Here is a 15,130-nt window from a genome sequence, read left to right on the forward strand (position 1 = left end):
ATGCGCAGGAAATAAAATCTCACGAGGCGAGGTGCGTGTAAGTGATTTACATGGTTTTTTTTGCTTCTGCGCATGAAGTCTCACACGCACGCATGACCCCTGACGAGATTTTGCTTCCTGTGCATGCACAAAAGCAATAACATGCTAGGAGATTAGAAGCTGCGCACACAGCACAACTTTAACTACCGGTGCGCCGTCCTCAACCGTACTGGTAGTACTACTACTACCCCTACTACTACTGCCGCCATTTCTTCTGATTAGCGTTAAGGAGACAGAGCTAGAAATTAGACACTACGGCAAGAGGACCCCCATTCTGTTCCACGCGCCCCAAAATAAGACCTCCCCAAAAATAAGGCCAAGCGCTTATTTCAGGGTTCAAAAAAAATATAAGGCAGGGTTTTATTTTCCGGGAAACCCAGTAACAGCAATAATTTTACCTCAGATTGCGTGAGGAAAATCACAGAATGGGCCATCTTTATTGAGGTAAACATTTATTAATTAGACTTCTATGCCGCCCTTCTCCACAGACTCAGGACGGCTCACATCAAGAAAAAATACAATATCTCGAAATCTAAATCTAAAAACATCCTAAAACCCCAATTTCTTAAAACCAGTTGCTCGCCTTCACCCAATCATACGTATAAATTCATTCGTCAGCCGGGGCTAGATATTAAACTGTCGGCAGAGGTGGATTTTGTGATGAGCCGGGGTGGCGCAGCAGGTAGAGTGCTGTACTGCAGGCCACTGAAGCTGACTTGTAGATCTGAAGGTCAGCGGTTCAAATCTCATCACTGGCTCAAGGTTGACTCAGCCTTCCATCCTTCCGAGGTGGGCAAAATGAGGACCCGGATTGTGGGGGCAATAGCCTAGCTCTATTAAATAAGTGCTATTGCTAATACAGTGATCCCCCGGGTATTGCGACCCTGATCATTGCGAAATGGCTATATGGTGATTTTTAAACCCAGAAGTAAAAACACCATCTGCGCATGCGCGCCCTGTTTTCTATGGGCACGCATGCGTAGATGGCGCCGGGCAGATCAGCTGCTGGGCAGCTTCCCTGGGTCTTCCCCCTCTTGCTGGCGGGAGGGGGAAGGGCGGGTATCAGCGAGGAGTTTCCCCACCGCCCACGCAAACTCCTCGCTGCCGCTCGCCCGCCCTTCGCCCGCCCACCCCGTTCACTCGTGCCGCTTCCCAGCTGGGAAGCGGTGCTGGGGGTGTTACCGGCCGCTTGTCCGCCGCCTGCCTGCCCGCGCGCCCGCCCTTCGCCCGCCCACGCCGTTCGCTTCAGGACTCAGCTGGGAAGCGGCGCGAGCGAACGGCGTGGGCGGGCGAAGGGCCGGCGCGCGGGCAGGCAGGCGGCGGACAAGCGGCGGGCGCGGCAGCAGCGAGGAGTGGGCAGCCAGTAAGACCCCCAGCGTCGCTTCCCAGCTGGGAAGCGGCGCGAGTGAACGGCGGGCGGCGGGGAAACCCCAATCTTCGGCTCCTCGCTGCTGCGGTGATAGTAAAAACACCATCTGCACATGCGCAGATGGTGTTTTTACTTCCGCAGCGCTACTTCGCGAAAAACCGGTCATTGCGTGGGGTCCTGGAACGGAACCCTCGCAATGATCGGGGGATCACTGTATGTTGTAAGCTGCCCTGAGTCTAAGGAGAAGGGCGGCATAAAAATTGAATAAATAAAATAAATAAATAAATAAATTTTTAAGGCCTTGTGGAAGGTGGGGAGGATGGGGTCGGCACGAATCTCTGGAGGGAGTTGATTCCATAGGGCCGGGGCCACCACAGAGAAGGCTCTTCCCCTAGGCCCCGCCAGTTGATATTGTCTAGCTGACAGGACCTGGAGAAGGCCAACTCTGTGAGAACTAACCGGCCTCTGGGATACGTGAGGCAGAAGACGGTCCCGAAGGTTTGTAGTGGATTTTATTTTATTTTTTAAAATCAATCTTTTAAAATTGCCCTACAATCCTCAGGACTAGCAACTTAAGTCAGCCTTTGTGGCTCCAAAGCCGTTCCACCTTTCTGTCTTTTGTGACCGCCCAGACCACGTTCACTCCGACGGACACGTGCGAAATCCCATTGTCGGCAACCGGGGGATCCACAATTGTCCATGACGTTCCTGCCCGAACAGAGAAGAGGCAGAAATCAATAGAAGGCTGACACACACACCCAAACTCCACGGCAGGGAACCAACTTCCTGAGGACACCTATGGACCTACCCTGGGGGTTGTTCCGGTCGATCCCTTCCCTCACGATCGCCTGTCCTTCCCAGCACGTGGCCCAGAGGAGGTCGTACGGTCCGCAGCTGATCTGTATGGCTTCGCCTGGAGCAGGGATTAAAGTCCAGGAAGACCCTTCGGGATTGTGATGGGTGACATCGTTCCGATACCAGATCTGGGAAGACAAGGAGAGAAGCAACTTAGAACTAAGGAGAAATTTCCTGACAATGTTAGAACAATGAATCAGTGGAACAGCCTGCCTCCAGAAGTTGTGAATGCTCCAAAGCTGGAAGTTTTTAAGAAGATGTTGAGTATTTGTCTGAAGAAGTATAGGGTTTCCTGCCTAGGCAGGGGGTTGGACTAGAAGACCTCCAAGATCCTTTCCAACTCTGTTGTTCTTGTTGTTATTATTATTATGGCTGTTTTTTTCAGGCACAATTTTTATCAATATAAACATACAACTAACTAACAAGAAGCCATATCCCCGTAAGTACTAACTATATGCAGTGGTATTGCTGCACGAATCCCAGCGACCAGTTAGGTCCCACAGAATGGGTCTTCTCCGGGTCCTGTCAACTAAACAATGCCGCTTGGCGGGACCCAGGGGAAGAGCCTTCTCTGTGGCGGCCCCGGCCCTCTGGAACCAACTCCCCCCAGAGATTAGAATTGCCCCCACCCTCCTTGCCTTTCGTAAGCTACTCAAAACCCACCTCTGCCACCAGGCATGGGGGAATTGAGATTCCCTTTCCCCCTAGGCCTTTACAATTTTATGCATGGTATGTCTGTATGGTTTTTTATATTAATGGGTTTTTAATCGTTTTTAGTATTGGATTATTATTGTACGCTGTTTTATGATTGCTGTTAGCTGCCCCGAGTCTTCAGAGAGAGGTGGCATACAAATCCAATAAATAAATAAATAAATAAATAAAATAAAATTATATTTGCTTGATTGAGTAATACATAGGGTTTTTAGCTATAGTTTCTTTAATGTATTAGATTTGTAATGTACGCTGTGTTTTTATATTTACTCTGTGAACTGCCCTGAGTTTTCGGAGAAAGGCAGCATACAAATATAATAATAATAATAATAATAATAATAATAATAATAATAATAATAATAATAATAATATCGAGAAGTTTAGAGTTCCCTTCTGAATTCTCTTGCCTGTTTTTCATTCTTATTTGTTGAGTGAGAGGAAACAAGGAGGCAGGAATTTTCACATAGTGCACAGACATAATTAAGACGACCTGGTGATGAGGACCACCTTACTTTGCCTTGTAGAGTGACAGTCCAGACCGAGAGTCGACCCAGAGGTTCATCTGTGATCTCCCAGCCTCCCACGGAGATGTCGTTGAAAGGATCTGGTAACTGGTTCAAATCTTGATGGGTTGGAATCTATCTCAAAAACATTTCAAAAAAAAAGGAAAGGAGGAAGATTTGTGATTATTGTTTGGTTCTTCTGAAGACCAGAAAAAGACATTCTGCTAATAAACCTGCTAACTTTATAAAGTTAGCAGATTTATTAGTAGAATGTCTTTTTCTTTATTTAGTATAAAGAAGACAGAGTGGCGGCATACAAATCTAATAAACTATAAACTATTAAATAAATCTACTAAATAAATTCAGGCTGTCCTGGATCAACTTCACGCGATGGCAGAAACAGCATCTTCTAAAAGGAGAAAGAGCCGAGGCCTGTAAGAAAATATACTGCTCAAAAAAATAAAGGGGACATTCAAATAACACATCCTAGATCTGAATGAATGAAATATTCTCATTGAATACTTTGTTCTGTACAAAGTTGAATGGGCACAACAGCAGGTGAAATTGAATGTCAACCAGTGTTGCTTCCTAAGTGGACAGTTTGATTTCACAGAAGTTTGATTTACTTGAAGTTATATTCTGTTTTTTAAGTGTTTCCTTTATTTTTTTGAGCAGTGCATTATAATAGCCTTTGTGCGAATACAATTATTCTTTGTAAACAGTATCTTTGGCAAGTTTTTACTTTCCTTTCCTTTATATGCACAATTTTATTTTTTTATTTTGCGATGTGAGACGTGGTTGGTAAATCCACAGTCACTGAATTTAAACATGCCTGGGATAAACATAGATCCATCCTAAGATAAAATACAGGAAATAGCATAAGGGCAGACTAGATGGACCAGGAGATCTTTTTCTGCCATCAGTCTTCTATGTTTCTATGTTAAAGAGAAAGAGAAGAGAGAGAGAGAGAAGAGAGAGAGAAAACGGAAAAAGAGAAGAGAGAAAGGAGAGAAAAAAGAAGAGACAAAAAGGGAGAAGAAAGAGGAGAGAAAAAGAGAAGAGAGAAAGAGGAGAGAGGAAAAAGGGAGAGAAAGAGAGACAGAGAGAAAGAGAAAGAGAGGGAGAAGAGAAAGAGAGAAAAAGAGAAGAGAGAGAGAAAAAGAGAAGAGAGAGAGAAAAAGAGAAGAGAGAGAGAAAAAGAGAAGAGAGAAAGGAGACAAAAAAGAAGAGACAAAAAGGGAGAAGAGAGAGGAGAGAAAAAGAGAAGAGAGAAAGAGGAGAGAGGAAAAAAGGGAGAGGAAGAGAGGAAGAGAGAGAGAGAGAAAGAGAAAGAGAGGGAGAAGAGAAAGAGAGAGAAAGAGAAGAGAGAGAGAAAAAAAGAGAGAGAAAGGAGACAAAAAAGAAGAGACGAAAAGGGAGAAGAGAGAGGAGAGAAAAAGAGAAGAGAGAAAGAGGAGAGAGGAAAAAGGGATAGAAAGAGAGAAAGAGAGACAGAGAGAAAGAGAAAGAGCGGGAGAAGAGAAAGAGAGAAAAAGAGAAGAGAGAGAAAAAGAGAGAAAAAGAGAGAGAGAAAGGAGACAAAAAAGAAGAGACAAAAAGGGAGAAGAGAGAGGATAGAAAAAGAGAAGAGAGAAAGAGGAGAGAGGGAAAAAAGGGAGAGAAAGAGAGGAAAAGAAAGAGAGAGAAAGAGAAAGAAAAGAGAGGGAGAAGAGAAAGAGAGAAAAAGAGAAGAAAGGAGAGAGAAAAGAAGAGACAAAAAGGGAGAAGAGAGAGGATAGAAAAAGAGAAGAGAGAAAGAGGAGAGAGGAAAAAAGGGAGAGGAAGAGAGGAAGAGAGAGAGAGAGAAAGAGAAAGAAAAGAGAGGGAGAAGAGAAAGAGAGAGAAAAAGAGAAGAGAGAGAGAAAGCAGCACACACCTTTGCCCAGGTGTCTCGAGCTTTATACCTTCTGTACCGAATCCACCTCCTTCGTCGGACACAGGAATTCCACCGCTTGTCCTTGGTGTAGGTTGCAGGGAAGTCAATGGCGTAGGTCCAGCCCTTTAAAGGAAGAATAAAGTACATGATAAACCCATCAGGATCAAGGCTTGAAAGAGTTCAAAGTGACAGGCAAGTCCTTCCCTTACGACCACAACCCAGACCAACATTTCTGCTGCTAAAAGTCAGACACTTGAGTTTTGCCGCCATGTTGTGAGCTTTTTGTTTTGTCACATTTATTACGGGAATCACTGCAGTTGTTTAACTTAGTAATTTTTTGAGCTTCGAAAGACGAGCAAATAGTCCAGTGTTGAAGAACCTTTTCGGCACTGAGCGCCAGAACAGAAACAAACGCATGCGTGCTAGGGGGCGGAGCACTGGAAACCGGAAGAGCAGCTGCCTAGTGCACACGCTTCCGGTTTCCGGCGTGTCCCTGCGCGCCAGTCACCTGGCCTTCCAGTTTCTGGCGTGCATGCGTGTGTGAAACCCAGCTGACCATGTGCATGTGCGAGAGCAATCATGGGCTCCCCAAGGTATGCCCATGTTACACCAACACTCCACAGTCTGCATTGGTTGCTGATCAATTTCCGGTCACAATTCAAAGTGTTGGTCATGACCTATAAAGCCCTTCATGGCACCGGACCAGAATATCTCTGAGACCGCCTTCTGCCACACGAATCCCAGCGACCAGTTAGGTCCCACAGAGTTGGCCTTCTCCGGGTCCCGTCGACTAAACAATGTCGTTTGGCGGGTCCCAGGGGAAGAGCCTTCTCTGTGGCGGCCCCGACCCTCTGGAACCAGCTCCCCCCTGAGATTAGAACTGCCCTCACCCTCCTTGTCCTTCGTAAACTCCTTAAAACCCACCTCTGCCATCAGGCATGGGGGAACTGAAATATCTTCCCCAGGCCTATACTGTTTATGTATGGTATGTTGTGTGCATGTTTTTTAAATTATGGGTTTTTAGCTTTCTAATTATTGAATTTGTATTATATATTGTTTTCTGTGGCTGTTGTGAGCCGCCCTGAGTCTGCGGAAAGGGGCGGCATACAAATTTAATAAATAAATAAATAAATGTGTGTGCTGGAAAACAGAAGAACAATAGGCGACAACTGATGTGCCCGGAGAGATGGGTGTGCATGCCACTTCCGGCATGCATGTCATAGGTTCATCATCACGGGAATAGCCTCTTTGATCAAACCATAGTCGGGGGGGGGGGGGGAAGGAAAGTAAACATTTATTTATTTGATCTAATCTAATCTAACTGGCTAGTATCTTCAAAGAGATATACAAACAACAAATTAAGACAATAACCGTTGTCATTTTTCTAAATTGGATTTACAAAATAGGCTTTGTTCAGGCTTTGGATAGTTTTGGGAGAAGAGACAAGAGAATTTTCTTGTTAGTAGTACAAGGAAAGGAAAAAAGAACTGCATTACAACGGTTCCATTTAGTGACCAAAGTTACAACAGCACTGAGGATGATAGAGGGGACTGGAGGCTAAAACATGAAAAACGGTTGCAAGAACTAGATATATCTTATCTATTTCTATCTATCTATCTATCTATCTATCTATCTATCTATCTATCTATCTATCTTATCTATCTATCTATCTTATCTATCTGTCTGTCTGTCTTATCTATCTATCTATCTATCTATCTATCTATCTATCTATCTATCTATCCATCCATCCATCCATCCATCCATCCATCCATCCATCCATCCATCCATCCATCCATCCATCCATCCATCCATCCATCCATCCATCCATCCATCCATCCATCCATCCATCCATCCATCTATCTTATCTATCTATCTATCTATCTATCTATCTATCTATCTATCTATCTATCTATCTATCTATCTATCTATCTATCTATCTATGGTATCATCCATAACAACAACAACAACAACAATAATAATAATAACAACAACAACAATAATAATAATAATTTATTAGATTTGTATGCCGCCCGTCTCCGAAGACTCTGGGAGTTGAAGTCCACAAGCCCTAAAGTGGCCAAGGTTGCAGACCTCCCCTGCCCTAGACAGCAGACCGGATCCAACTTTTTTTCAACGCCCACACTCCCCTTTTTCAAACGCGGCTCTCCCCCCCCCCCCCCCAGAAGGCAGATCCCATGCGGTTCACCTACCCCTTTCTCTGTGGCTTCCCCTCCAAAATTCTCATCCACGTACCAGTCAGACTCCCACTCCCAGTGCGGGGACGGCAGCGCAAAGCTTTCCAGCTGCTGATGCTTCAGCCCACTCACGTCACTCCACGGCCAGCGGTCGCTGGGCAGCAGACTGTCGCAGAAGCCCACCACGGGATTCCAGCGCTGCACGGAAAGGGGAGAGGCAAAGAAAGAAGGAAAAGAAACAATCACACAACTTTCCCATTTTGGCTGCTACCAGTTCGCTTCAGGCGTGGACATTCGTGGGTATGCGCCTTCCTTCCGCGCATGCGCCAAAAATATCCCTACATAGTGTTGTGGTTAGCTCTGGCCCAGCTCCTGCCCCAAGGACTGTGGATGTGGGGGAGACATCCACATGCTGCAGGCCTGTTTTGCCCCCAGTGGAATCTACTGATGAAGGCTCCTCTGACCAAGAAGACATGAGTGACATGGAGGTGGAGAGTGGGGCAGACAGCTCAGAAGGAGATCAATTCTCTAGCTCCTCCTTGGATTCAGAACAAGAGTTAATGATACAGCCACGCATGGGGAGAGCGATGCATAGGCAACAACAACGGAGAGATTATTATCAAAGAAAATGAGGCCACCTGTGGTTGGGTGGGGCTGTGGTGATTAGTGAGGCTGCTATAAATAGCAGCCTGTGGGTTTGGCCATTGTGGAGGATTATCTGATCGTTGTGTTTCGTGACTGCTTTACTGACTTTAACCTTTTGTGTGCTGATTTTTCCCCGCTTTGAAACTAAACCAGGGCAAAGTGTGTTTCACTTTGTGAAAGAAGAAGGACTGTGAATTGCCTCACAGCTGCAAGCTAAGTATCACAGAACTGATAAGGGACTTGTACCAATTACCAGTTTGTTTGGAGACGAGTGCTCTTTGCTATACCAAAAGAGGGCTTAGGTTAAGTGAATTTTCATTATAAAGAACATTGTTTTGAATTTTCAAACGTGTGTGTGTCTGAAATTTGTACCTGTGAATTTTTGGGAGGAGTCTACCAGAGAGCCCGACAGAACACATAGGAATGTCGCAAAACTGAGGCGGTGGGGCGGGGATGAACCCACTCACTATTTCCGCTACCAGTTCGGGGGAATCGGTCCAAAGTGGCTGAATACCGCCCTCTGTTTCCAATGACTTCATCCAAAAGCAGACTTCCTGAACGCCATCACTCTGCTAAACCAATCATTCCCTCAGCACTGTTAAATTATTTACTAAGGATGAATTACTATTACTATTAGTCTTCTTATTGTTCCTATCACCCATCTCCTCCCACTTATGATTGTAGGACTGTAACGTGTTGTTTGTATCCTTACAATTTATATTAATATGGATTGTTTCCTGATGGCTTATTTGCACCCTATGATATTCATTAAGGGTTATAGTTCATGATTCTTGACAAATGTCTCTTTTCTTTTATGCACACTGAGAGCATATGCACCAAAGACAAATATCCTGTGTGTCTAATCACATTTGGCCAATAAAAAATTCTATTCTATTCTATTCTATTCTATTCTATGATTGCTTATTTGACCCCTATGACAATCAGTGTTGTACCTCATGATTCTTGACAAATGTCTCTTTTCCTTTATGCACACGGAGAGCATATGCACCAAAGACAAATACCTTGCGTGTCCAATCACACTTGGCCAATAAAAAATTCTATTCTATTCTATTCCATTCCATAATTGCTTATTTGACCCCTATGACAATCAGTTCTGTACCTTATGATTCTTGACAAATGTATTTTTTCGTTTATGCACACTGAGAGCTTATGCACCAAAGACAAATTTCTATTCTATTCTACTCTATTCCATTCCATTCCCACTTATGACTATAACCATGTCGCTTGTATCCTTAGGATTTATATTAATATTGTTTTCTGATTTACTTACTTGTATCTATGATGACAATCCTTGACTGTTATACCTCATGATTCTTGACAAAGGTATCTTTAATGTACACTGAAAGCATCTGCACCAAAGACAAATTCCTTGTGTGTCCAATCAAACTTGGCCAATAAAGAATTCGATAAGGTCCCACAGAGTTAGCCTTCTCCGGGTCCCGTCGACCAAACAATGTCGTTTGGCGGGCCCCAGGGGAAGAGCCTTCTCTGTGGCGGCCCTGGCCCTCTGGAACCAACTCCCCCCAGAGATTAGAACGGCCCCCACCCTCCTTGTCTTTCGCAAATTACTTAAGACCCACCTTTGTCGCCAGGCATGGGGGAGTTAAGTTATCCTTTCCCCCTAGGCTATTACAAGTTATGCATGGTATGTTTGTGTGTGTTTGGTTTTTTATAATAAGGGTTTTTTAGTTGTTTTTATTAATTGGATTGTTCATGTTGTTTTACCACTGTTGTTAGCCGCCCCGAGTCTGCGGAGAGGGGCGGCATACAAATCCAATAAATAAATAAATAAATAAATAATTCTACTCTATTCTATTATATTATTGCTTATTTGACCCCTATGACAATCATTAAGTGTTGTACCTCATGATCCTTGACAAATCTATATTTTCTTTTATGTACACTGATAGCAGATGCACCAAAGACAAATTCCTGGTGTGTCCAATCACACTTGGCCAGTAAAGAATTCTACTCTATTGCCTTAGAATTTAGAGGCTACTTTCTGACTCTACAAGCCGTCAGCCAGCGGAACAGGCTGCCACTTGAAGTGGAGATTCTCCTTGACGGAGATCTTCACGCCAGACGGCTCAAAATTCTTTAGCAACGTCTGCACGGACCACAAAAAAAACAAGGGTTGGGTTGGATGACTCCCCCGAAATCCCTTCCCGAAGTCTGCGCTCTCCGTACCTGATTCTCATAGGTTTCCTCTTTGAAGCGGATGGGGACGTCAATGGAGTGGACATAAACATAGAGTTGGTGATCGCAGGCGAGTCCCCAACAGCATTGCTTGACGGCCGAAACTCGCTTCAATTCCAGTTCTCCATCTTTGCATAGCTCCCAGTATTGGCCGGTGGTGGATAAGGTGTACACTCTCCCAAAAATATCCACGGCCCACAGGAGCGATTGGGAGCCACTCATGGCTGGAAAACACAATTGCAATAGCATTTAGACTTATATACCGCTTCATGGTGCTTTTACAACCTTCTCTAAGTGGTTTACAGAATCAGCATATTTGCCCCCAACAATCTGGGTCCTCATTTGACCCACCTTGGAAGGATGGAAGGCTTGAGCCGGTGGTGGGATTTGAACTGCTGAACTAGAGCTAGCAGTTAGCTGAAGTAGCCTGCATGGCTGCACTTTAACCACTGCGCCACGCCGGCTCTACAAAGGTAAGGGGTTTACTCTTTAATTGTACAACACATGGAAAGACTTCGCCATTTTTCAATCAGGAAGCTGTGAGCATCAGAAGTCCCCAAAACTTTAGCAGATTCATGGAAGCCTTAGACCAGTGATGGCAAACCTTTTTTTTCTCGGGTGCCGAAATAGCATGCGCAAGTGCCCACACCCATAATTCAATGCCTGGGGAGGTTGAAAACAGCTTCCCCACCCCTTGGAGGCCCTAAACTGCTTGTTTCCCAACTTTTGGTAGGCCCAGTAGGCTCGTGTTTCGCCCTCCCTAGGTTCCAAAGGCTTCCCTAGACCCGGGGAGGGTAAAACTGCCCTCCTCCATCCCCCTGGAGGCTCTCTGGAAGCCAAAAACGCCCTACCAGGGCCTCTGTGCAAGCCAAAAATCAGCTGGCCAGCACACACATGCATGTTGGAACTGAGCTAGGGCAATGGCTCATGTGCCGACAGATATGGCTTTGTGTGCCACCTGTGACAATGGAACTGGAAACGGTGCAAAAAAGGGCAACAAGAATGATCAAGGAAATGGAGCCCCTCCCTTATGATACCAGGTTGCAACGCCTTGGTCTCTTCAGCCTTGAAAGATGGCATTTAACGGGTGACTTGATTGAAGTGTATAAAATCATGCAGGGGATAGAAAAGGTGGATGGAGAAGAATTCTTTTCTCTATCACACAATACTAGGACGAGGGGGTCCTCCCTAAAGCTCATAGGTAAGAAAGTGAGGACAAATAAAGGGAAATATTTCTTCACCCAGAAGGTTGTTGGTTTATGGAGTTCCCTTCCAGCTGTCAGCCTTGAGAGCTTCAAGGCAGGATTAGACAGATTCATGGATGCCAAGTGTATCAGTGGTTATTGAAACGGATGTCCATGTGCCGCCTCTATGTTGGTTGAGGCAGGCAGGATTCCCTTGAGTACCATTTGTTGGGGGTCAGGGGAAAGGGAGGGTCTTGCCTTCTCTTTCTGCTCAAGATCCCCATGGACCATGGTGGGCCACTGTGTGACACAGAATGCTGGACTTGATGGGCTTTGGCCTGATTCAGCAGGGTTCTTCTTAGGTTCTTATGGCACCCATGCCATAGGCTTGGTTGGCATCACTGCCTTAGACAAATCAGCCATCAACAGGCACAGAGAGATAAACAATATTTACACACCATTCAAAAGAGATGATAAAAATCAAAATTCCCTGAACTCAACATCCAAATAAACATCAAGATTAATACCTGACCAACAATTAAGACTCTAATCAAGGAACTACCAACTCAAACAATCATATAATAAACACTAACATTGATGTTACCTAGTTTGGTAATAAACTGTCTGTAGGACAAACAATCAAGCTCAAAGGGCAAACTGGACCCCTCTTTCAAACCCCAATTACAAATATTCTCCTTTATTGAAACAATAGACCGCACTGTAATTAAGGAACCAGCATGAACACCCATAAGGATACTGACAGGACAAACCACTTGTAGATAAACAGAGAGCAACTTCACTACCTTCTAGCACTGATGGTGTTATCTAGTTGGGTCACAAAACGTCTACAAGAAACCCACTAAGCTCAGAGAGCAGCAAGGACCCTACAGTTTTGCCCCCTACACCTCCTCCTCTTCTAGCAGTGATGGTGTTACCTAGTCGGATCATGAAACATCTTCTAAAAAACCACCAAGGCCAGAGACAACCCAGGAGCTTACAATTTAACCCTATGCTACAAACATTCTATTTTAGGGGGGCTTACACAGCACTGATCCCTAATCTACACTGCTCAAAAAAAATAAAGGGAGTCCTTAAACAACAGAATATAACTCCAAGAAAATCAAACTTCTGTGAAGTCAAACTGTCCACTTAGGAAGCAACACTGACTGACCATCAGTTTCACATGTTGTCAGCACATTCAAATTTATTTTATTATTTTACTTTATTTATTGGATTTGTATGCCGCCCCTCTCCGGAGACTCGGGGCGGCTAACAACAGTAATAAAACAATGTACAATAATAATCCAATAAATACTAAAAATGATTTAAAAACCCATTAATATAAAAAACCAAACATACATACAGACATACCACACATGAAATTGTAAAGGCCCAGGGGGAAAGAGCATCTCAATTCCCCCATTTCTGGCAGCTTACGAAAGGCAAGGAGGGTGGGGGCAATTCTAATCTCTGGGGGGAGTTGGTTCCAGAGGGCCGGGGCCGCCACAGAGAAGGCTCTTCCCCTGGGTCCCGCCAAGCGGCATTGTTTAGTTGACGGGCCCCGGAGAAGACCCAGAACAAAGTATTCCATGAGAATGTTTCATTCATTCAAATTTGAGTGTTCAAATTTTGAGTGTTCCCTTTATTATTATTATTATTATTATTATTATTATTATTATTATTATTTTTTTTTTAGCAGTATAGTTTCTCCCAAATGCAGTTTTATTATTGGGGTCTGGGGGAGTGACTGCAATAGGGAAAAAAGGTCACCAAATTCACAGAAACGGGTCAGATCAAAGGAACAAGCAGAAACAATATAACTAGTAGTAAAAAACCCATTTCTTCAATGATGCTCATTGATTATCCCTGAAAACAAGTGCTTTGATTTGTCGCCTTGGCAACCCTTAGGAGTCTTCGGAGAGGGGCGGCATACAAATCCAAATAATAAATAAAAAAAATAAAATAAACCCTATATCTCTTATCCTGGAGCTCCAGGGTAGCGCTCCGGATTAGATTCCCTTTCTATTTTTTAATCTCATTGGCAGGAAAGCCGGATCTACGCCTCTCCCTCCCCCTGCAATCCAACTGGACTTCAATCCAGAATTAAAACAAAGCTTGGATGTTGTTGTCATTCCCAAAGACACAGCTGGCTCCTTTCCAATGAAAAGCCAGACAGTGAAAGAAAATATTAATTGATGCTAAGCAAATATATCTACGTGCATATAAAGGACATTACTGGAAACCGAATACATATTATATGGTACATTTATATGTTCATTCGTCTGTTTTTCCTTCCTTTCTTTTTTTCTTTGTACCTTCTGTCAGTTTAATTTCACACACCCTTTCTTTGTATACTGCTAAAAAAATAAAAACAAAGGCAACACTCAAAGAACACATCCTAGATCTGAATGAATGAAATATTCTCACTGAATACTTGGTTCTGTGCAAAGTTGAATGGGCACCACAGCAGGTGAAATTGCTTGTCAATCAGTGTAGCTTCCCAAGTGGACAGTTTGATTTCACAGAAGTTTGATTTACTTGGAGTTATATTGTGTTGTTTAAGTGTTCCCTTTATTTTTTTGAGCAGTGTATTTTTATATGTAAAATTTTAATAAGGTCTTTTAAGCCGATCATTGCAAAGGGGTTGGGGGGGGAGAGGGTTGCTCTCCAGATTTTTTGGGGGGAGAGAGGAAAGTCTCCATGGAACAAAAGGGGGGGCATATTATTTGATTCAATTAAACGCTGCCCACCTCCCATCTGCGATTCTATTATTATCAGAAAGGGGGGGGGGACGTGAGAAATTAAGAGGGATAGGGGTGGGAGGGATGCAAACCCTCGCGGGGAGGGGGGGCGCTAGAAAATAACAAAGGCGGAATCAAATAAAATGAAACAATAAAAATAATTATAATAAAATAATTATAAAAATAAAAATATCCACACACCCTGCAAAACCGAGGCGATCTCTGGAGGGGGGGGAGCGGGAATAGCAACGTCCGGATGCTAGTCGGCCCAAAGTGGACCTTGATTTTTTTAAAAAAATAATTTAATTTAATTTTAATTGTTTGATTTCTATAGGCGCCTATCTCAACCAAGGGGGCTCTGCAAGGGGGGGCGGCCTCTAATCGATGGCTGCAGAAAGGAAAGGCCGCACCGGCTCCCTCTTTTGCTCCTTACAGAGCTCCGACCGTCTCTTTTCCTACCTGAGCCTCAGACCCGATTTTCGCTTCGCTTCTTCCTGCAACGGAGAGAAACGCGCTGCAAAAGCTGCAATACAAGGAAATAGAATATTTCCCCCACACACACACACTGCCACGAAGGGGCGCCCGCTGATTGGCCGGCGGCGTGGAAGCCTCGGCTCCGATTGGCCGGCTGCAGAATCAGATGGTTACACGGCGTTCCACTCTCCCCGCCCCCTTCTTTGCGGGCGGATAGAAGCAGCAGCTGTTTCGCTTGGGGCCGTGGTGACGTCACGCCTCGCGGAAGAGCCGGGACGGACG

At 44.5% G+C, this 15,130-nt stretch overlaps 1 protein-coding gene across 1 annotated transcript in view; it reads right to left on the bottom strand.

The window, feature by feature from the left end:
• Nucleotides 1-14,920, bottom strand: part of TECPR1 (tectonin beta-propeller repeat containing 1) — a 45,789-nt gene extending 30,869 nt beyond the window's left edge. The window contains exons 1-7 of the mRNA XM_070761254.1: nucleotides 14,834-14,920; nucleotides 10,441-10,673; nucleotides 7,603-7,785; nucleotides 5,393-5,515; nucleotides 3,487-3,612; nucleotides 2,217-2,391; nucleotides 2,016-2,116 (exon numbers count right to left, since the gene is read on the bottom strand). Coding sequence (XP_070617355.1) covers nucleotides 2,016-2,116; nucleotides 2,217-2,391; nucleotides 3,487-3,612; nucleotides 5,393-5,515; nucleotides 7,603-7,785; nucleotides 10,441-10,671 — 939 coding nt within the window. The 5' untranslated portion in view covers nucleotides 10,672-10,673; nucleotides 14,834-14,920. The remainder of the gene's footprint in view (nucleotides 1-2,015; nucleotides 2,117-2,216; nucleotides 2,392-3,486; nucleotides 3,613-5,392; nucleotides 5,516-7,602; nucleotides 7,786-10,440; nucleotides 10,674-14,833) is intronic.
• Nucleotides 14,921-15,130: the final 210 nt, after the last annotated feature.

The sequence above is a fragment of the Erythrolamprus reginae genome, chromosome 9 (assembly GCF_031021105.1).
Source record: "Erythrolamprus reginae isolate rEryReg1 chromosome 9, rEryReg1.hap1, whole genome shotgun sequence".
Classification (NCBI taxonomy): domain Eukaryota; kingdom Metazoa; phylum Chordata; class Lepidosauria; order Squamata; family Dipsadidae; genus Erythrolamprus; species Erythrolamprus reginae.